Source organism: Erpetoichthys calabaricus, chromosome 9 (genome assembly GCF_900747795.2).
Source record: "Erpetoichthys calabaricus chromosome 9, fErpCal1.3, whole genome shotgun sequence".
NCBI lineage: Eukaryota > Metazoa > Chordata > Cladistia > Polypteriformes > Polypteridae > Erpetoichthys > Erpetoichthys calabaricus.
In genome coordinates this window covers 92,419,510-92,441,471 of record NC_041402.2, presented here as the reverse complement: position 1 = coordinate 92,441,471, position 21,962 = coordinate 92,419,510, and the positions used below count along the sequence as shown (strand labels likewise).

General features: G+C 35.8%; 1 protein-coding gene across 1 annotated transcript; it reads right to left on the bottom strand.

The window, feature by feature from the left end:
* polr2c (RNA polymerase II subunit C) lies at positions 1–21,240 on the bottom strand. The gene is made up of 9 exons (XM_028809899.2): positions 21,071–21,240; positions 20,847–20,896; positions 18,949–19,017; positions 15,000–15,052; positions 14,525–14,653; positions 13,670–13,721; positions 11,162–11,330; positions 1,336–1,410; positions 1–984 (listed from the first exon to the last, which is right to left on the bottom strand). Exons 1-9 carry the CDS (start codon positions 21,154–21,156, stop codon positions 840–842), a joined length of 828 nt encoding a protein of 275 aa, XP_028665732.1. The 5' UTR covers positions 21,157–21,240; the 3' UTR covers positions 1–839.
* Positions 21,241–21,962: the final 722 nt, after the last annotated feature.

The following is a 21,962-nucleotide window of genomic DNA, read 5'->3' as shown; positions in this document are numbered from 1 at the left end:
ACACAGTGATAAAACTATGTTTAATACTGTAATTTTAACTATATCTGCATTACTCTTACATTACCTCACTTAAAAGCCAATGTAACAAAAATATGAGGTGTGTGCAACCCCCACAGGCCTACCTGCCTAGATGTGTAATAGCTGTACATAATTTAAAATGTTTTTGGCAGATCACTATAAAAAAAACACTTTTAAACATAAAATTACTTCTAAAATGTACACATTTCTTTCAGTTCATTCTATGAAATGCACATATGGTTGTAGAAGTTTTGCAGTTCAAAACAAAAATTATTTAAAAAAAAAGTCTTGAGAATTTAAAGAAAAAGTGATGAGATACAAATAACATTATTATGTTTATTATTTAAAGCATATTTCTGATCTCTATTCCCCAACCTCCTTGCCTTAGATGTAAAAATTCATCTTTTTAAAATTACTAATCCATGTTAAAATGAATTGCCAAGCAAAAATAAATTATATTTCACATATTTCATAATTTTAATATACTTCTCAGAGCCATACCAAGGATGGTTTTTCATTCTTAAAGTAATTACAAAAACAAAGTATTGCTTAAAAACACCTATAACAGATGTAATAGGAAAACAAGACTCAGAGCTGCACTGCTCTGAACAGATGATTGACTGCAAATATACCGTTGATGGTCCTTTAGTATATGCAGTTGTTTTGTGTCAGATTCTGTCCAAATAAGAAAATACAACACACTGTCTCAAATAAACTGCAGTGAATTCAGTAAGAAAGCCACCTACAGCTTCAAGGTTTTCAGCTTTGTATTTGCCTACACAGAATATAACCCTGGTAACAGTGCAAAGGTCAGGATCAATTTAATTAATGGTTAGGACGTCACTCTGGATCTCATGACTAAGCTGGGTCTGCAGGTCACTAAGCTTTTTCTTCAGGACAGCTAAAGCAGACAATACAATAGTCTCTGGACGTAGTGAGCCACAGGACTCCACATTGTAGTAAAACCTTGAAAACAGATACAGAGGGGAAAAAATTAGCAGAAAATTATAGCTTTGACAAAGACAGCTCTTAATGTAAAAAAAATCATAGCAGCAGCACAGTATAACAGCAAGTATGTAATATGTAGGGTGACTTGCAGAAGACTTTGCATGTTCTTCCCATGATCGGTTAGATTTTCCTCTGGAAGTCTGTTTTAATTTTGAAAAGACCCTAAAGTGTTAAGAGTACATGAAAAAAAATATACAGTACAAATTATGATACCATCCCTTCTTCTCTATTGGTAAAAGCACCCACTTCCTGCAAGTCTTATTAGAAAGACAGTATAAAAAAAACAGAGAGATGAAAGATAAAACTCACCGCTCAGGTTTTCCATTTGGGTCATAGGGGGCCTGTGCCTCATCCTCATCAATCTCCGAATACTCACTTTTTGGCCTAAACATAAGAAATTAATTATGTTTAAAAATTCTGAGAAACTGAGCAATTTTTTAAAGATGATAGTGCACTTTTGTGCAATAGCTCTGCAAACACACACACAATTATGCAGTTCCATTACTATTGCTGCCGTTAATCTTGACTGGCTCAGAAGGTAATGCATTTCTTATCACAATTAGATGCTGTTACACACTAAAACATGATACTAATCCCTCAGACTACCTGATATAAATGTGTTTTATCATGAGCCTCTTTCAGTTTTTCAGCTCTAGAGATCTGTGTACTTCTGTGAAAAGGATATGGAATTTCACAAGTTAATCTGCTTCACAACAATAAAAAGAATGATATTCGAACAGATACATAAATGGAAGGGAGTTACTTATGGTAGGTGTTATTGTCTTGTCCTGCCCTTCCATCCTGCCTGAAGAAGCGGCCTGAGTTGCCTTGAAAGCCTGCATATTGTAATTTTTTTAGATATCCAATAAAAGGTGTAATTTTGCTCGACTTCTCATTACATCCATAATGGCCAACATGGTATAACACCCTTGAATAATGCACATAATATAGCAAGGCTGTGGGAATAACTGTTCATCTGGACTTTCTCCTCACTTCCAAAATGTACTGGCGCAGAACTATCAACAAAACATGATCTATTTTTAACAATGGATCATTGAAAACAATGTCCCATGAAAACATTCCATACCATTACACTGCAATCAAAAACCAGCAATGTTGAAACCTGTCAAGGTAAATATATTAACTCATATGATGGTCTTTCTACTAGCATGATACCAGAGGAACTGGGAGTCACCACATCAGGCAATGTTGGAGGTCAGTGGAATGGTGAGGATGCAAGGAGTAGAGCTGGCGAAGGTGGATGAGTTTAAACACTTGGGATCAACAGTACAGAGTAATGGGGACTGTGGAAGAGAGGTGTAAAAGAGAGTGCAGGCAGGGGTGAATGGGTGGAGAAGAGTGTCAGGAGTAATTTGTGACAGATGGGTATCAGCAAGAGTGAAAGGGAAGGTCTACAGGACGGTAGTGAAACCAGCTATGTTATATGGGTTGGAAACGGTGGCACTGATCAGAAAGCAGGAGACAGAACTGGAGGTAGCAGAGTTATAGATGCTAAGATTTGCACTGGGTATGATGAGGATGGATAGGATTAGAAATGAGTACATTAGAGGGTCAGCTCAAGTTGGATGGTTGGGAGACAAAGAGAGGCGAGATTGCGTTGGTTTCGACATGTGCAGAGGGGAGATGCTGAGTATATTGGGAGAAGGATATTAAAAATAGAGCTGCTAGGGAAGAGGAAAAGAGGAAGGCCTAAGACAGGGGTCTGCAACCTTCACTATCAAAAGAGCCATTTTGCTCCCTCTTCCTCCAAAGAAAAATAGTCTGGAGCCGCAAAACATAACACAGCTTATAAACTTTTAAGTTTTAATCTTTTTTTAGATTTTACATGTTACAACCACGGAATACAACAAACAGAAGTGCAGTGTGCATGTGTAGGCCTACTTTGAAATAAATTTAACTGAACTCTGCAGGCCTATTTGAGTCCTTCCTATACCTGTATAAAATTAAAATAAAAACTAGCCCACTTTAATATAAATAAAACATTTAGCTGTAGCTTAGCAGCTTTAAAAAAGTAAACATAAAATTCCATTTCAGTATGCTCTCATCCTCTTCAGGTTTCCCTCTCAGCCAGCAATCAACTGAAGCACCTGAACATACAAAAAAACCTACATCAGCTCCGGGTCTGAAATAAATGTGTTTTTTTTTTTTTTTTTAAATATTAGCCTATTAAATGCTATTGTTCTCACCTGTTTAATGTGACTTCTGTTTCTGAAGTTCGCTGCAGATCATCTCTAGCACTTTGAGCTACTTTTTGTATGAAAATGTGCTATATAAATAAATGTTGTTGTTGTTCTATGTCGGGGCTATATGATGTGACTTTGACCTTCACACAGGACTGCAGGCTCATGTGTGAGGTGGGAGAGATATTTGGACTTTATGAAGTTCATTCTTGAGAAAACTTGCTCACATAAGTATGTTGAGCCAAAGATGGACAGGACTCCAAATGCATATTTTTTCATGTTCATATATGTTTCGGGAATGGCACTCCATGTATTGAAAACAAGTTTGTCGGGTTTGGGGAGGTTTTCAATATCAGTCCATTTGTGCTCTTTAGCGAGAGTAGCCTTCTGACGGGCGACTTCTTCAAGATCCGCTGTCAGGCATTTGAACTTGGACACCCATAAATCTTTATCCGCTATGCGGCCAGTTCAATTTCTAGATCGGGCTTACTTACTCCTGTGAATGCGGATGTGTTCAGCAGGGATGGGTCGATGTCCAGGGAAGGAGAGAGTGTTTTTTTTCTTTCTGAACTCACTGAATCTTTCTCTAAATGCAGCTTGCATTGCAATAATTGTACGGTGGAAATAATCACAATTTATGTGAATGTTCACTGCTTTGAACTCTCTCAGGGAGGGGAAGTGAGAGAGTGTACCTTTCTGTATATCTCTGGCAAACACTGTCATCATGCGCTCAAACACCAAAACATTTAAAGTCAGAGAATAGATGCTCTGATATTTTTATGAACGATTCTTTCATGTATTCTCCGTCTGTGAACGGCTTACCCCTCCTTACGATCTCTTGAGCTGCCACAAAACTAGCAGCTGTAGTTGATTGTGGAGAAGTGATCCACTTTTTGAAAGTATGTTTGCTCTGTTCAGCTTTCCGTTGCAGTTCCGAAATTGCTCTCTTTCGCTCATCTTCACTTGGGTATTTTTCAGTGAATGCTGAGTGCTTGTTTCGAAAATGCCTTTCAACGTTACATTTTTTGTTGTTTGATAATTTATCGCCACATATTAAGCACACCGGTAAGCCAGCGTCGTTGGCGGTGAAGGCAAATGCTTCTGTCCACGCAGAATTAAACTCTCTGTTCTCTTCTGGGATTTTTCATTTTTGGGATTTATTCATGGTTAGTGCAGGGGTCGCACACTCCAGAAGCCACCTGCAGGTAAAGGCGAGGGCTATAGACGTAGATGTGACGCATATTTTAGTTGACAAATTATAAATAAAAATAAAAATTAGATGTTAAAGTGTATAACAGTAGTAGTAGTAAATAAACATTATATATATTACATATATTATATACAAATTAAATTAAGAAATTGCCGTTATTCATTTTCATGTTTTTTTTTTTTTTTGTCAAGGCCAAAAGGAGCCATTACAAGGAGGCTGAAGAGCCGCATGCGGCTCCAGAGCCGCGGGTTGCCGACCCCTGGCCTAAGAGAAGGTTTATGGATGTGGTAAGAGAGGACATTCAGGTAATGAGTGTTACAGAACAAGATGCAGAGAACAGAAAGATACAAAAGAAGATGATCCGCTGTGGCAACCTCTAATGAAAGAAGAAAAGCATAACAATACGATAAATACAGTAATCCCTCGCTATATCGCGCTTCGCCTTTCACGGCTTCACTCCATCGCGGATTTTATATGTAATAATTCTTTGCATTTATATAGCGCTTTTCTCACTACTCAAATCGCTCAGCAATTGCAGGTTAAGGACCTTGCTGAAGGGCCCAACAGAGCAGAGTCCCTTTTGGCATTTACGGGATTCGAACCGGCAACCTTCCGATTGCCAGTGCAGATCCCTAGCCTCAGAGCCACCACTCCGCATATTTAAATATATATCGCGGATTTTTTGCTGGTTCGCAGATTTCTGCGGACAATGGGTCTTTTAATTTCTGGTACATGCTTCCTCAGTTGGTTTGCCCAGTTGATTTCATAGAAGGGACGCTATTGGCAGATGGCTGAGAAGCTACCCAACTTACTTTTCTCTCTCTCTCTCTTGCGCTGACTTTCTCTGATCCTGACCTAGGGGGATTGAGCAGGGGGGCTGTTCGCACACCTAGACGATACGGACGCTCGTCTAAAAATGCTGAAAGATTATCTTCACGTTGCTACCTTCTGTGCAGCTGCTTCCTGAAGCGACATGCTGCACGGTGCTTCGCATACTTAAAAGCTCGAAGGGCACGTATTGATTTTTGCTTGTTTGTTTTTCTCTGTCTCTCTCTCTGCTCCTGACGGAGGGGGTGTGAGCTGCCGCCTTCAACAGCTTTGTGCCGCGGTGCTTCGCATACTTAAAAGCCAAACAGCCCTATTGATTTGTTTGCTTTTCTCTATCTCTCTGACATGATCTGCTCCTGACGCGCACTCCTTTGAAGAGGAAGATATAGTTTGCATTCTTTTAATTGTGAGACGGAACTGTCATCTCTGTCTTGTCATGGAGCACAGTTTAAACTTTTGAAAAAGAGACAAATGTTTCTTTGCAGTGTTTGAATAACGTTCCTGTCTCTCTACAACCTCCTGTGTTTCTGCGCAAATCTGTGACCCAAGCATGACAATATAAAAATAACCATATAAACATATGGTTTCTACTTCGCGGGTGGCTCTGGAACGCAACCCCCGCGATGGAGGAGGGATTACTGTAATGTCAAATGCTTTTGCATATAAAATGAACAATGAAAAAAAAAACATTAAGAGAGAGGTTAGTGGGGAAAAAGAACATCAAATTTTTTTCTCACAACATACTGACAGGATAACACTATATGAAACATGTTAATAAAATAACCTATTAAGTATGCCTGTTTAGTGAAGGGCAATGCTACCCACTGTGCCACGCTGAATGTTACATGTAATACAGTGACTTGATTTTATGGAGCAGTTTTTGTGCTGAGGTGTTAGTGATGGTAGGGGTGGTGGTTCACCTAATCTCTTTGAAGAGCAAAGAATAAATATGTTTCTATAGTTCTCATTCTCATCCCACAAGAGATTACAAGAAAAGGCAGTGTTTTGTCGGCAGCAGTAGAGTGAGTGAAGTAGAAGGAAGCTGCATTTTAATCCATTATGTAGCAAATACAATGTAGGACAAATCAATTTATTTCTTTACAGGATCTGGTGATTGATGATCTTCTGCAGCTTACATGACATTTATACCATTTTTGCCTGACTTCATAATAACTGGTTTTATATGGAGAGTAATTATTTCATTAAGAGTGTGTTAATGATGTACTGTAATTATATGCTTATTGTATTTAGTGTATGGGGGGAGACCGACTTCAACAATGGGTTAATGAATTTTCATAAAATAATTTATAATGTGCGTAATTATTCATTCATACATTTACTTGTTTAAATGTACATACACAAATAAATAGCATTGGGATCTACTGAAGCCACTAGAAATTTCAATTATGCAACTATAATATGTTTGGCTGCTCCTAGTTGAACTCCATTAGCAGTGCATGTTCTTATTGTTATTGAGCTATGTTTCCCTATACAACACATTTGCTCTTTGCCATCTAACAGCAAGTTTTTTTTATTTTATTTTGGGGTGGGTTTATGGGAATACTTCAGGGACTTGGCATTACATGCTGAAACACTTTAATAAATGTCTAAGCTAACTAAAGTTATAGCTCTTGTATTTTAAAAATTGTGTTATTTGCATTTTTAAAATTGTGTTCTATCAAACTGTGATTTTGAGATGAAACCAATTAGTCTTACAGTCCTGGCACATTCCTGACACTTTGGTGCATTATAACTACAGTAGGTAGCCCATACTTGTTCAAAGTCAATTCAATGTTTAATTTTGGTCATTCTCCCATTAAATTTTACAAATGAACCAACAGTACCTGCATAAATAGCTATTTCTGCACACATGTATAAATCACCTGGGGCCTCATGTATAAACGGTGCGTACGTACAAGAATGCTACGTACGAACATTTCCACACTCAAATCGCGAAATTCTCCGCTCAGTTTTGCAGACTGACGGCATCCAGCGTCAAAGCAGTGCTACTGTTCCTGCGTCTTTACCCTTTCTTTTTTAGATCCACATCCCTGACGCGGCTTTATCGTATACACTGAAACTAACTGCATACTGTTTATTAGTTTAATGCATCTGATTGTAATTAACCTGTAAGAATATAATGGTCCAGGAAATAGCCAAAGTATTCCAAATACCATAGCTGCTTTAGCGTTGTTACTTTCACTGCACCTTTTTTTTCTTCTTTCAGCTGCTCCCGTTAGGGGTTACCACAGCAGATCATCTTTTTCCATATTACTCTCACTGCACCACTCGGAGTATTTATATCACTATATCTGAGTGGGGAATCGCAGATCTACAGCAGAGAATTATCAGTATACAGCATCAAGCAAACGCTGCCTCAGCCATGCTGCCTATTTGAACTGCTCTCACACGGCAAATGCTTCAAAGCCTTTCCCGTATGGACCTCGCGGTTCAGAAACAGTTTCATCCCCAGAACTATAAACACACTCAATCAGTCCTTCGAGTGCCGCTTGTAGGACTGTTTGTACTTATAAGTACAATTATCTCACTGTAAACTTGTGATACAGTTATAATGTTGCACAACCTGAGCCACTTTGTAAATCGTGTATTTACATATGATGACTATATCATTTTTAAGATGAAATGCAGCAAAATATGTTTATTATATTATACAGATAAAACTTTAACTTCATTTAAATAATCTGTCGCTGCGCTAGCAAGGATCTGGTGCTCCGTTCACGGATTTTTCCTGCCTCGCGCTGTATTCTTGCTGGGTCTGACGCGACATTGAATGTATAGAATAATTAAACATTTACTACGAAGATATTTCAATGTTCCTTAAAAGTTTTGAAGAATTGCCGTTCTAAGCTTACAGATGGCTTAACATCTATTACAGAGCTGATTGTGTGGCAATTGGGTGTTTGGAGAAAGAAAAGTAAGGATAGGAATTGGGGGTTATCACGTTTGAAAGAGACAGTACTGCTACAATAAAGCATTTCATTGGAGGTCGCGCATGACGCAGCAAGCATTTTGCGTGAGACATGAACAATCACTGCACCACCGTGTTCCCATGTTTAATAACATGCTTTAACTCCTATCATCATGAAAATGATATCACGTATATATCTCAGTATTTTAAATATTCAGAGAGCTGTAATATTACGAATGTAAAGCCCAGATGCAAGTAGTGATTCACACACATAGAGCACATAGAAGATCAAATACAAAACAAAGCATTTAACATGCTACTTTAGTTAAGATGGGATTTCAGAAACTAGTAAATTAAACGATTTTAAGATTAAGTTTATGATGTTCTACTTTAATGACAAAATAAACTACATGATTAAAGTGGAAATTTCGAGATTAAAGTTGAGATTTCGTGCTTTTTTCGCCACTGTGTGCCTTTTTTTTTCTTTGTACCCTAATAAGCTTTCATATGACACTCAGATGGTGAGCTACAACTCGACTTTTCACAGCGACTTTGATATCTGACAACTTCTTTGTTATTTCGGGCACTGTGCGACTTTGTGAACTTTAGCTTTCGAGTTTCTCCGACACGCTATGTCAATCAACTTCCTTTTGTTGTTTATACCACTGTTTAAACCAACAAATAATAAGTTTGTCCTTGCCTCCACTTGGTATTCGCTGAAATTCTTCTGTTTTCCCCTGTGCTTTTGCCATTGTCTTTTCACAGAAGGCTGAGCTTAAGGGCTATTTATATTGATTTGCATATTCAAAGAGGCGTAATTCTGGGAGGAGCTGGGGCGGGACAGCAGGCGCGTGCATGTGCGTTACTTTTCACGCTGACTGGGATTTATGAAGCGGAAGAATGTGGAAGTTGCCGTTCGCACAGATTTATGCATCTGGCTTTTTTTGTGCGTAAGCACATTTCCGCTTTTGTCCGTACGCCATGTTATAGTGTTAATTCTACGCATGGCGTTATACATGAGGCCCTTGGAAGGGCACCTAATAAATTAGCCACCAAGTTATATCTTTGTAGCGTACATTATAATATAGCTTGGTACTTCTATTACACATCTTATATAGTCTCTTTTCAATTTTAAGATTTCCAATCATTTTAGAGGGGTCTAGAAGAGTAAAGCTACAGTAAAACCATTCATGTACATTTAAATCTCACCTAACTACATTATTAGCTTGGTGAAATTCATTGTAATGCAGCTTATTAGAAAGCACACTATAATACAATAAAGAATATTAAATTGATTAAATGTATTTATACCTAAAGCTAAACTCACTCATTCACATTGTAATACTAGCAGTATTAATTTCATAAGACACTAGGCCACAGTTATGGTGCTGTCATTTAATCGGCTGTACAGAAGTACTGTGTAACTAAGTGCATTTCTGTATACAATATTTGTAGTTTTTGCACTCAATATTTGTAGTTTTTTTTTTTTTATTTAAATACCAAGGGTTAATATTATGGCAGTGTGGTGTAGTGGTTAAGGCTTTCAACCTTGGACTATAAATCCTCAGATTGTGGATTCAAATCCTGCTACTAACACTATAGGACCATGAGCAGGTTGGTTCACTTGCATGTGATCCAATTGTAAAAAACAAAAGAAATATAACTAATTGTATCTCAAATGTTGTAAACCTTGGATAAAGGCACCAGTCAAATAATAAGTAATAATATTATTAGGTAACTGGTTAATCTTGAACATGCTGTATACAATTGTCCATTAGTAATTTTACTTTTTCCTAGTGAATTGGCTTTTGTTGATGATCATTGTAAAACGTAATTTACAGGAAAGTATATTCCTTGAATTGAAATGGGAGATTAGTAGGAATAATGTGACATCCAAGTTTATTTTACCATTATTGGATGTTTATGATTTTCATTTGTTTACAAAATTCAATCAAGTACTAAGTGCTTGTACCCTAAAGTGTTACAGTGATGTATTACTATGAAAAGCAAGGAGTTTAGTGCAGTAGCTTTGAGCATTGCAATGCAACTTCTGTGGCTTCCCCATTATAAATTCAAGCACCACAATCTAAGACCGATACTGGAATTTTGCACAATTTGTGTTCCCTGATTGAAGAGCCAGCGTTTTGGGTGGGAGGGTTGAGGAGCAGAAGGGAGTCACTTCCAGTGTCTTGACCAGGGGTGCTGGAGGTCAATAGACAGGAACAGACAACCAAGTTGAGAGCTAGTACAAATCTAGCAGTGCCGGCAGCGGACAGCAAAAAATGGCACTTGCTAACTACTGAGCCTTGCTGAACTTTTTCTTTCCAATTCACAATGTTATCATATTTAATTTTTCCTGTTAAGGGCACCCCCTGTCTTCAGTCGTTCAGTATTAGTTGGTGGTGCTATTTGTGTGGCCAGTCAATTGCTTCTGCTCCGTCCTTTATTTGCATAAATCCCCTGTTAGTGTAGCACAGAGCATTTACATTAGCATACTAATAATAAATATAAAAAATAATCTACAAAAAACTCACATTGGCTATTTTTTTTTTTACTTTCTTTCTACAACATCACCAAATTTCATTCAAATCAGTCAAAGCATTTTGTGAGATTCTGGTGTATTTAGTTTTTCTGTGGGTTTGGTTTACCTCCAAATATTAACATCGAAATGTCCTTTCTTAACAGTATTTAGTGCCCCAGATGTACAATTTGGCCAAATTTCATCATTCAAATAAACAGGAAACTGTGCTTTTTCTAGGTGAGACAGTGGAGCCACTTTTTTTATATAACTTGTTCACATATTTATGCTTTTGTATCAGATAAAATAGCTTAAATATACAGAAAAACAATAATTTTGTCTTTTCTATCTCAGAACTTATGAAGACATGTAATAGACGCCAGTTCCAACTTGAGATATATATTAAAAAAAAAAAGACTTCAGATATATAATTATATCATTGAACATACCATTCTTCTGGACGTGGGTAGACTGTGTGTCTGAGGGCATTATCAGGATCATACTCAAATGAGACTCCTGCCGTTGGATTCCATTTCGCATGTTCTTTGCCAAATCCCTTCTTAGCATAAGCTCTTAGTCTTAGTTCTTGGCCTTTTCGCAGTTTTACTATCAGAATGTCTTAGAAAGGAAGAAGAACAGCAGAATCAAAGCAAGAAAACTATATTTGCATTTAGATACACAACTATCAAATAAATAACGCATTAAAGGTTGTAATATTACTGGTTAAACATTACGCTGACAGGCTCAAAATATCTATAAGTTTAATTCAATTGATAAGAACAAAAATGAAGTTGATCTTTATCATCCAAAACAAATGAAAACAAGCTGACAAGGTACAACTATTATGCTACAAAATAACTTAAACATTTTGTACTCAGCTAGGTAGATTGAGGTGGACATGGATTGTCTGCAAGTTTAATTTAACTGATAATTTAATGAACACAAATGTAGTTGAACTTTATCATCGAAAACAAGCTACTGACAACATACAACTCCTGCACTACAAAATAACTTAAACACTGTACTCAGCCAGGCAGACTGAGGTGGAGATGGATGATTTATACTTGGCCGTAGTATAAATTTTCTTTTTTTGCAGTTTAAATCTCACAATAACATTCTTATATAAAATACTGTAATCGTTTACAATTGTTATGTGCTTAATATAAAATGAATGCATATATTAAAAATATAAATCTGTTTTAACCGATCTGTAACCCTGTAATGGAAAATGAGGATTAGGAAAATGAATAGGTGGAGCTGTGGCATTTTAAAAAAAAAAAACCCTTTAGCTATGTAAATTAAAACTGAGGGAAATACAATGGTCAGCTATGCTATATACAGCGCCTGGGTTCACTTCCTGTAAACTGTCTTTCAGTTTACATATCCCCTCCTTTTCATACATGGTTCTGTCAAGGTAGTCTGATGTTCTTCCACTTCAGTATGTATGCTAGATTATTTCCATTCCATTATAAACTGACACTTTGTCCAAAGTTGGTTCATACCTTTAAGTAGGCCAGGTCATTTGACATCTCTGAATTTGTTATGCGTGGACACCAGTGGGTGTGAAATACAAGAAGTTCTATTATTCAAATCATGAAAGCAGTTTTGGGTAGAAATACCAGATATAAAAAAGGGCACTCTGTATTTTAGTCTTACTTTAATCCTTTTATTTAGATACAAATTGCATTATTATACTACAAAGATACCAATGCGTATTTTTAGCAAAGTCAACCCTAATACATTAATATTGAACTCTGGAAAAAAAATCCTTAACTTGCACAATTAAATAATAAAAAAAAACAGTCTTATGTGTATGTATGTTAATGAATTAAACAGACCAATTTGCAGTTTATTCTTATTACTCTTAAATCCAACATGCATATTAAGGCATTTGACCAATTTCATAACCTTATAATCATACATGACATTTAAAGGTTAACTGAACACACCCCATGAAATTAACAGACAGGACTGAATTCATTTATTTTGTACCACTCACCCTGTATTACTTCCATTATATAATATGGCTGTTACATCAGCAGCAGAGGCTCTGCTCTTCTGCAAACAAACTTTACATTGAGAGTGCTCTTTTTTGCTTCAGTTCAATTTTCCTGACCTGGTATACCGAATGACAAGAGTGCATAGAAAGCACAGGGAAATGCATAAAGAAGTTATATTTTCTTATATTTAATCTCTGTACCTTGTTGATATTTGGTGGTATTTAAACCTAAAGATATCACGGCAATGTGTTTCTTTTTGCATAATTATTAAAAAATGACACCATCCAAATAAGAAACTTTCCAGGCCACCTATCCATTTTTAACTTAAAGACAGAACTGAAAAAGGCTGAAAACAGATTAACCTTTTACTTAGAGTTTTAACATAGCCTACTTACTACATCTCATAAAGCCAGCTTCATTATTTCTACCTTAAAGGATATTCCCATTGTCTCTTCAGAACAACAGTGGACATACCTGTTATGTCAAATGGTGTTTTTTCCGCAGAAAATCAGGATGAATTTAATTTCCTTGCTTTCTATCATATGGCGCCTAAGAATTTCACAGCAATCGATAATCTATTCAACATATAGATGTGAGGTTACGACTTGAATAATTACTGAAGAACAAAATCATCTGGAGATTTTTTTACTTCTAAATTGGGCCTAGTGTGTGCTTGGTGTGTGGGTGTGTTTGTGTGTGTCCTGCGGTGGGTTGGCACCCTGCTCGGGATTGGTTCCTGCCTTGTGTTGGCTGGGATTGGCTCCAGCAGATCCCCGTGACCCTGTGTTCGGATTCAGCGGGTTAGAAAATGGATGGATGGATGGATTTTTTTACTTTAAAATTTTTCTATTCTTTCTCGTCTTTCTGCACTTAGAGTTAATCAGCTTATGTGTGTCAACATTGTATTTAAGTGAAACTGTATATTAGCAAGAAAACAGCTTAAGAAGCAACTCTTACCATCCTGTTCTACATAATCATTGGGATCATTATCTCTACTCCTGGATGTTACCTAGGAAAATCAAAAATTTTGATTATAAATTACAAAAAATGTAAAGAAAAAAAACTTTCAAGGTTTTCAAATCAAATTTAACAGCTTTTATGTTTAGGCATCATGAAGTTGTAATTATGAAACACAATTTTTATACATGAAGCAAATGTACTAAACATTCTTCTTGAAAGGAACTAGAGTAAACCATTTTATTTTTACATTAATACATGTAACCCTGTTGACATTATGTTCTTCTTTTTAACATACTTGCTGACTGCTTGGGTTAGTATTGAAATGTCACACCACTAATAATCTGAAATTAATTACTTAAACATAAGATTTTATTGTACCATGCAAAAAAGATATCTGTCAAAAAAGAATGCACTCATAAGTAATTATACTAAGCAGAAACCTATTCTGATATTTTGGGTAAGTGCATCTGGTTTCTGAAAATTATTCTGGAAATGTATGGACAGTACTGCACAAAATATTACTGAACAAATATGAAGAATACAGACAAACAAAAATCTGCAAGACTAAACTAGGAAAATAGTGTGAATACATCAGTGAGGTCTCAGTTTTTGCTCAACTTTCATGAAAGTAATCGATCTAAAAATTCATGGATAGAACCTAAAGTTGCAATTTTCTTTAAACATTTTTACAATCACCAAAATCAAAATTTCTGTTAGTTGATTTCAAAATAAAAACTGTTATGTCTGCATAGAAAGACACCTATAGATTTATGGGGTCATAATTGTCACATGTACATCATTACTTATCTGTGTTTATATTTCAGTAGTAGAATGTGGTAAGAAATTGCTTACAGGAATCACTCTGGGGTTATTAGAAAGGAGGTCACGTGACGTAACATGACGAGTTTGATCTTCTGTACACCGAACATCCAAAGTGAGTTCTACAGCACATTCTTGGCAAAACTCATCACATGTGCAGTCCTTAAAACAAAAAACATACCACACAAAGGAATCTATCTTATGTAATCAGATTAAAGGCCTTAATAAGTTCATAATTTAAACAGAAAAATGCAAACTTCATATAATATTAAAAAGTGAACAAATACAAGTAATTTCTATTTAATTTGAATATTAATAAACTTAAGTGTTGACTCTTTAAAATGCAACTTAACAGTGTTGCACTTAAAAGATAAACTGGGCATTTTTCCAAGTTATTTTTAATAATCACAGTATACTTTAATTTGCTACTGGAAATTGTGTTCTAACATGGATATACCAAACATATTCTTCAATGACATAAAAGCAGTAAGAAAAAAACCCAGCTTACTCTAGAATACTGCATCTTGTCCACAATATCATCACTGGTTAAAGGAATAAGTCCTACAACAAAAAAGAATTAATATTAATGACTTTATTTATATTAGAAAGAACAAATGTGCAAATAAACATTATACTGCATTATAAAATTAATATTCTCCTATTTTACAGTATTCCTGCGGTGGGTTGGCACCCTGCCCGGGATTGGTTCCTGCCTTGTGCCCTGTGTTGGCTGGGATTGGCTCCAGCAGACCCCCGTGACCCTGTGTTCGGATTCAGCGGGTTGGAAAATGGATGGATGGATGGATATTTTACAGTATCTAAAAGTACAGTTGTGGCATTATGTTTCATGAACACATTAAGTATAACCCACCGATAACTGTTTCCTTCAAAGACAATTACTGTGTAGTTTTACACCACAGGACAATAGTGATTTATAAAGAGATACAGTTGTGCTTGAGAGTTTGTGAACCCTTTAGAATTTTCTATATTTCTGCATAAATATGACCTAAAACATCATCAGGTTTTCACTCACGTCCTAAAAGTAGATAAAGAGAAACCAGTTAAACAAATGAGTCAAAAATATTACACTCGGGTCATTTATTTATTAAGGAACATGATCGAATATTACGTATTTGTGAGTGACAAAAGTATGTGAACCTTTGCTTTCAGTATTTAGTGTGACACCCCCTTTGCAGCAATAACTGCAACTAAACATTTCTGGTAACTGTTGATCAGTCCTGCACACCGGCTTGGAGGAATTTTAGCCCATTCCTCCGTACATAACAGCTTCAACTCTGGGATGTTGGTGGGTTTCCTCACATTAACTGCTCGCTTCAGGTCCTTCCACAACATTTCGATTGGATTAAGGTCAGGACTTTGACTTGGCCATTCCAAAACATTAACTTTATTCTTCTTTAACCATTCTTTGGTAGAACGACTTGTGTGCTTAGGGTCGTTGTCTTGCTGCATGACCCACCTTCTCTTGAGATTCAGTTCATGGACAGATGTCCTGATATTTTCCTTCAGAATTTTCTGATATAATTCAGAATTCATTGTTCCATCAATGCAGGCAAGCCATCCTGGCCCAGATGCAGCAAAACAGGCCCAAATCATGATACTACCACCACCATGTTTCACAGATGGGATAAGGTTCTTATGCTGGAATGCAGTGTTTTCCTTTCTCCAAATGTAACGCTTTTCATTTAAACCAAAAAGTTCTATTTTGGTCTCATCTGTCTACAAAACATTCTTCCAATAGCCTTCTGGTTTGTCCACGTGATCTTTACCAAACTGCAGACGAGCAGCAATGTTTTTTTTTGGTGAGCGGTGGCTTTCTCCTTGCAACCCTGCCATGCACACCATTGTTGTTCAGTGTTCTCCTGATTGTGGACTCATGAACATGAACATTAGCCAATGTGAGAGAGGCCTTCAGTTGCTTAGAAGTTACCCTGGGGTCCTTTGTGACCTTGCCGACTATTACACGCCTTGCTCTTGGAGTGATCTTTGTTGGTCGACCACTCCTAGGGAGGGTAACAATGGTCTTGAATTTCCTCCATTTGTACACAATCTGTCTGACTGTGGATTGGTGGAGTCCAAACTCTAGAGATGGTTTTGTAACCTTTTCCATCCTGATGAGCATGAACAACTCTTTTTCTGAGATCCTCAGAAATCTCCTTTGTTCGTACCATGATACACTTCCACAAACATGTGTTGTGAAGAGCAGACTTTGATAGATCCAGGTTCTTTAAATAACACAGGGTGCCCACTCACACCTGATTGTCATCCCATTGATTGAAAACACCTGACTCTAATTTCACCTTCAAACTACCTGCTAATCCTAGAAGTTCACATACTGTACTTTTGCCACTCACAAATATGTAATATTTGATCACTTTCCTCAATAAATAAATGACCAAGTATAATATTTTTGTCTTATTTGTTTAACTGGTTTCTCTTTATTTACTTTTAGGACTTGAGTGAAAATCTGATGATGTTTTAGGTCATTTTTATGCAGAAATATAGAATATTCTAAAGGGTTCACAAACTTTCAAGCACAACTGTAGAACATAAATCAGACACTCTGTGCTAATGCATTCTGAACTAATAAGAAAGTGGTAGGCAAGTGAACAAAACAACAGATGTGGCCTCTTTCAAAAACAAATATCTTATATATGTTACGTATATCATTTACTGTGAAAACACTATCTGTAGATACACCATATATATTAAATTGAAAAAAAAATTCATATTACTGTAACCTAAAAACTCAAACACACTTCATATCCTCAGATGTATCTAGGAAATGAACTTAAATATGGCACACAGGTAAACATGATATACTAACAAATAGACAAGATGTAGTAAATGGTTGGGGTGGGGGGGATCACTGCAATATACTGTAATGTTTTATGTATTTAGGCAGTCATTCTCCAGATCATATTGTGATCATATGCTTAATACTGCAGATGAACAAGCTGTTTACACCATAACAAAACATGTTTTTCCTCATTTATAACAAAGGTGTAAAGATCAGACTAACTGGCAACTTTGTGATCACATGATAAGGACATATGTGTGTAAGCGAGTGTTACTTGCAATAAGCCTGATCTGGGACTAGTTGCTGTCTTGTGCCTAGTGCTGCTAGGATAGCTTCCAGTAACTTTCAATTTGGATTAGTAGGTCAGAGTATAGGTGGAAGTATGTTCCCTGAAACATCATACAGGGCAATAAAGCTTAAGAAAAGTTTAAGAAAACATCAAAAATGTATTATAAGTAAAGCAGGTAAAATTAATCAAAAATAGCAATAGCAGGTGTAGGTGTTTCTTATAGAAATATTCTTGAATTCAAATACTCCAGACATGTGGCAAAGCTTAATTTTAGAGGGCAGAACTTGCATTAAGGTGCTGCTGCAAGGTTGAAATAAAATGAATAAGGGGAATGTATTTTGTTAATTTTAATGGGCTTATAATAAACCACAGTTTTCTTAAGTGGTCCTTGTTGAAAGTACCCCAGTGAGCAAAGACCTTTGGACAACAGATTGTTAATTAGTGAACCTTAATTACATTTCTCTGTATTGTTCGCTATACAAGCTGTAAAATAAACATAAAAGATTTGGTTTAAAAGAACTGCAACAAACACTTTTTGTGTGTGTGTTTGTGTGTGTGTGTGTACTGCATCCACCTAAGTTCTAATTTTTAATTGCATTACTAACAGAACTGCACAACTGAAAATACTGTTATAGTAAGCAAGGAAAACATGACTTTCAGAGTAAGGCAGTTATAATCAGTAACTGTGGTGACATGTTGATTGTTGACTAGCTTACACAAGAAGTAATTTTACAGTTCTCTGTAAATGTGACAATTATGACCCTATAAACAGATATGTCTTTTCATTATTTAAATTCACCTTCACTGGTATGGAGTAATTAGAAACCACTGCCTTTCCCGGCAACCAGTACATATATATATTTTTTTTTGTACTGTGAGCTATCTTTTGTATTACTAATGACTTGTCAAGCTGTAGGAGGAGTGTTCAAATTGATTTCTGGTCACTTAATTTTACTTTCCAGTATTGTGGTTTTTACTTAAATGTATATAACAAGCCTAAGAATTATTTTCTTTTTAGGATTGATTAAGGACGAGTCCACTCCATTTCAAAAATAAAATTAACTCAGAAGTGCTCAAAGTATTTTTACAAAAAGGAATAATGAAACATACCTACCCAATACTTTCTTTTATTGGGTGAAACACATTTCCCAGTGCTAAGACTTACCAAATATTTGAGATGCTTTGTTTTTCTATCTGACATATGAATAGGTCATTACATACATTCCTCAAAGATAAATCAATGAATAAGTTAAGAGCATAAACAGTTTCATATGTGAATAAAAAAGAAAATTTTAAGACCAACACATACACGCTATGGAAACATTTTTGTACATGATGGTGTGTGCTTACCAACTCTGTGAGCAATAAATTCATCATGAAGAACTGATGAGTTTGCATCAATCTGGACCCAATCAATTGCTGAAATGAAAAAGCAACATCTGAGATTTTGTTTTCAGATGACAAGGACAGAAGTGATTTTCTCTTTTGTTCTTATTAAGCATTATATATAAAAAAACATTGTTCTAGCATTATTAACATTATAACAGTAAACATGTACATTCCATTTAGTAAAAGGTTAAAATAAAATGAATCTATAAAATCATTTATTATAAAGTTGAACTCACTAGGCTTCCTAAACATATAATTCTGTTTATATTTTTGTTCATTTGGATCTTGAATGTAAATATTATATTGGAACGTTTACGTTTCTAGGATACTAATTATATATAGAGACTTATCAAGCAAACTTACAACTGCAATCAAAGCAAAATGTGTGCCCATAAAATATTGGTTAAAGGTTGTGCAAACTTCAGCATACCAGGCACTAGATGTTTTTAGCCTGAATGATCTTTTTTCTTAATGTGATCTTAAATATTACCAGTCACAAGATCTTAGTAATGGTTGCTTTAGCTTTACATCATCATAAGATAAGTTTCAATAAAGGTGTGCAGATTTATGTAACCTACAGTGTATGTGTGTATTAAAGTACTGTATATACCTACATACATATATTAAAAGATGGATACTGTTTTAGTCTTACAGATTCTGAAAAAAAGTTACTCAAAGTTATTTGAACAACTCAATAGGTTGGATTGTGTTAGTATCAGCTGTATAGTGTCTTGCCTAAAAAGATGTACAGTATGTACATATTACATACATCTTCATAAAAGCCATTTTTCAAATCATGGTATTGTCACTTTAAAATGTAAAAGTACCAAAACATGAGGTTAAATGTGGCTCATATGTTTTCTCTTCTACAAGATTATTAAACGTGCAACTCTGGATCCACTTTTTCAAATGTATTTACAGCATGTACACTTTTTATATTTAAAGGTTTTAACTTTTACCATTATTTCCAGGCATTCATATACAGAAAAATATGCAATCAACAGTAACAGGTTTAGAAAAGTTAAGATGTACAAATGAGGCTACATATAGTTGTGTATACATAAGGCTTTCAGCTGAATGGTTGCTCACAAAATGAAAAAGAAAAATAACATTTCTATATTAATGATTTGCTGCTAGCTCCCTCAGAAGAGTACATTTGATACTGTTGTTTTTGCTTTCGTTGTAAAACGTATCATACAGTACAATATACTAAAAATCCTTCAGTATGTGATGTATTTAGTATTTTATGAAAACCTATATACTAGGGGGAAATGAGAAGCATGGAGAAAGAAGATGAATATATGAATGCCATTGGGCCATGAAAAACTTTACATATTTAACGTTGTCTTCATTTATATCAACAGTCAAAATTCTGCACAAGATTATACATCTGATTTGCCAGTTTAGCTACTAAAACATTCTGGTTTTAAAATATTTTGTTCGTTTTACTATAATAATATTATGTGAGATCGTGAACAACATAAAAGATGCCTTCATGCAAAAATGCCTGTCCATCATAAAACAGATTTAAGACTAAACTAAATAAATGTTTACATTTTCTTGTTTCATAATCCATCTTTGTTTCCTGATAAAATACTTTATTAATTTTTTTGAAAATCAGCACTTACACGTTTCTCTTTAATAGCATGGGCATAGTTCTATCCAGTAGTTTTTCTAGGTACTATCAAAAAAAGGATCGGCTACAATATAAAAATTTGCAAAAAGACTGGATATTGGTGCCATGATTGATTTAAACAATAACCCATACTTATTCAGCCCTTCGAGCATTACGAACAACAGAATTAAAAAAGGATAAATAAATCAATGAAAATACAAAGCAGCATTATCAAGATGCTTACCTATCGTTGGTACTTCAGACATAAAGACTCTGCGTATAGAGTTGGCCACCCTGAAACAATAAAATAAGTTAATGTACAATACCGTGTATCACGCGAGCATCTTAAATTATTAGAGATGAAGAGAATTTGGTGACAAGACCACCTGCATATGCCGATAACGTTCAGCTTCGTCGAGCACATATTTTCAACAGAACTGCACTAATGAAATTCATAATCCAACTTACGCCAAATCAGTATTCTCGATCACAAACTTCACATTCTCATCTGTCAATTCCGTAATTTTTACCGTTGGCTGGTTAGCATACGGCATGATACAATTCTTAACAATGAACTAAACCGTGCAGAACTCGCGGGTCAAGTTATTTTTCTTTCTTTATTTTCGTTATTGCAAATACTAATTTTGCGCTTCCCTGTTATTACTGCCATCTACCGTCTGGAGGCTGAATATCTCATTACCTGTTCAGAAAACTAACGGACAATTGTGAGAAAGGAAACAAAAGTTTGGAACTGTCGCTCTGCAGCCGCATTCTCTTGGGTAAATTCACACTTCTCACTTTTACGTTCTACCAAAGGTAAATGAATTCATATATCTGGAAAACTGTAATGAATGTATTTTATAAGGTTTCGGTAGGATGATCTGATTTTCGAAATCCAAAACTGGGACAATGGAGTATCATGTATTCTATGTTTGCGTGCTAACTCGTGCCCACGCATAATCTCCATTCTCATTTGTTTAATGCTTACTTTGTCTCCTCATCATCAGACAGCGATCAGTGTAGGGAAAAAAACACATTTTCAAAAGTAAGAACATATGCTTCTACATCAAATCACTAGACATTTTTGAAACTGAATTTTTATATTTCATCCATGTTCCTTTAAATATCTCAGGGCATTCAGTACATTTCATTAATGGACAAACTGCTTTTTGGAGATCACACTGCCAAAACATATTGCATAAACATTCAGGGACAAACATGGTGCATTTCATTTTGCATAAACCTCGACTGGGCGGCACGGTGGCGCAGTGGGTAGCGCTGCTGCCTCGCAGTTGGGACACCTGGGGACCCGTGTCTGCGTGGGTTTCCTCCGGGCGCTCTGGTTTCCTCCCACATTCCA

Bases quoted from the DNA above. Each gene is read 5' to 3' on its own strand.
- polr2c (XM_028809899.2), bottom strand. From the start codon at position 21,156: ATGCCGTATGCTAACCAGCCAACGGTAAAAATTACGGAATTGACAGAT. The intron at 13,722-14,524 runs GTAAGCAATTTC...TGATTTTCCTAG, and splicing joins ATAACCCCAGAGTGATTCCT to GTAACATCCAGGAGTAGAGA. The intron at 985-1,335 runs GTGAGTTTTATC...TCTGTTTTCAAG, and splicing joins CCAAATGGAAAACCTGAGCG to GTTTTACTACAATGTGGAGT.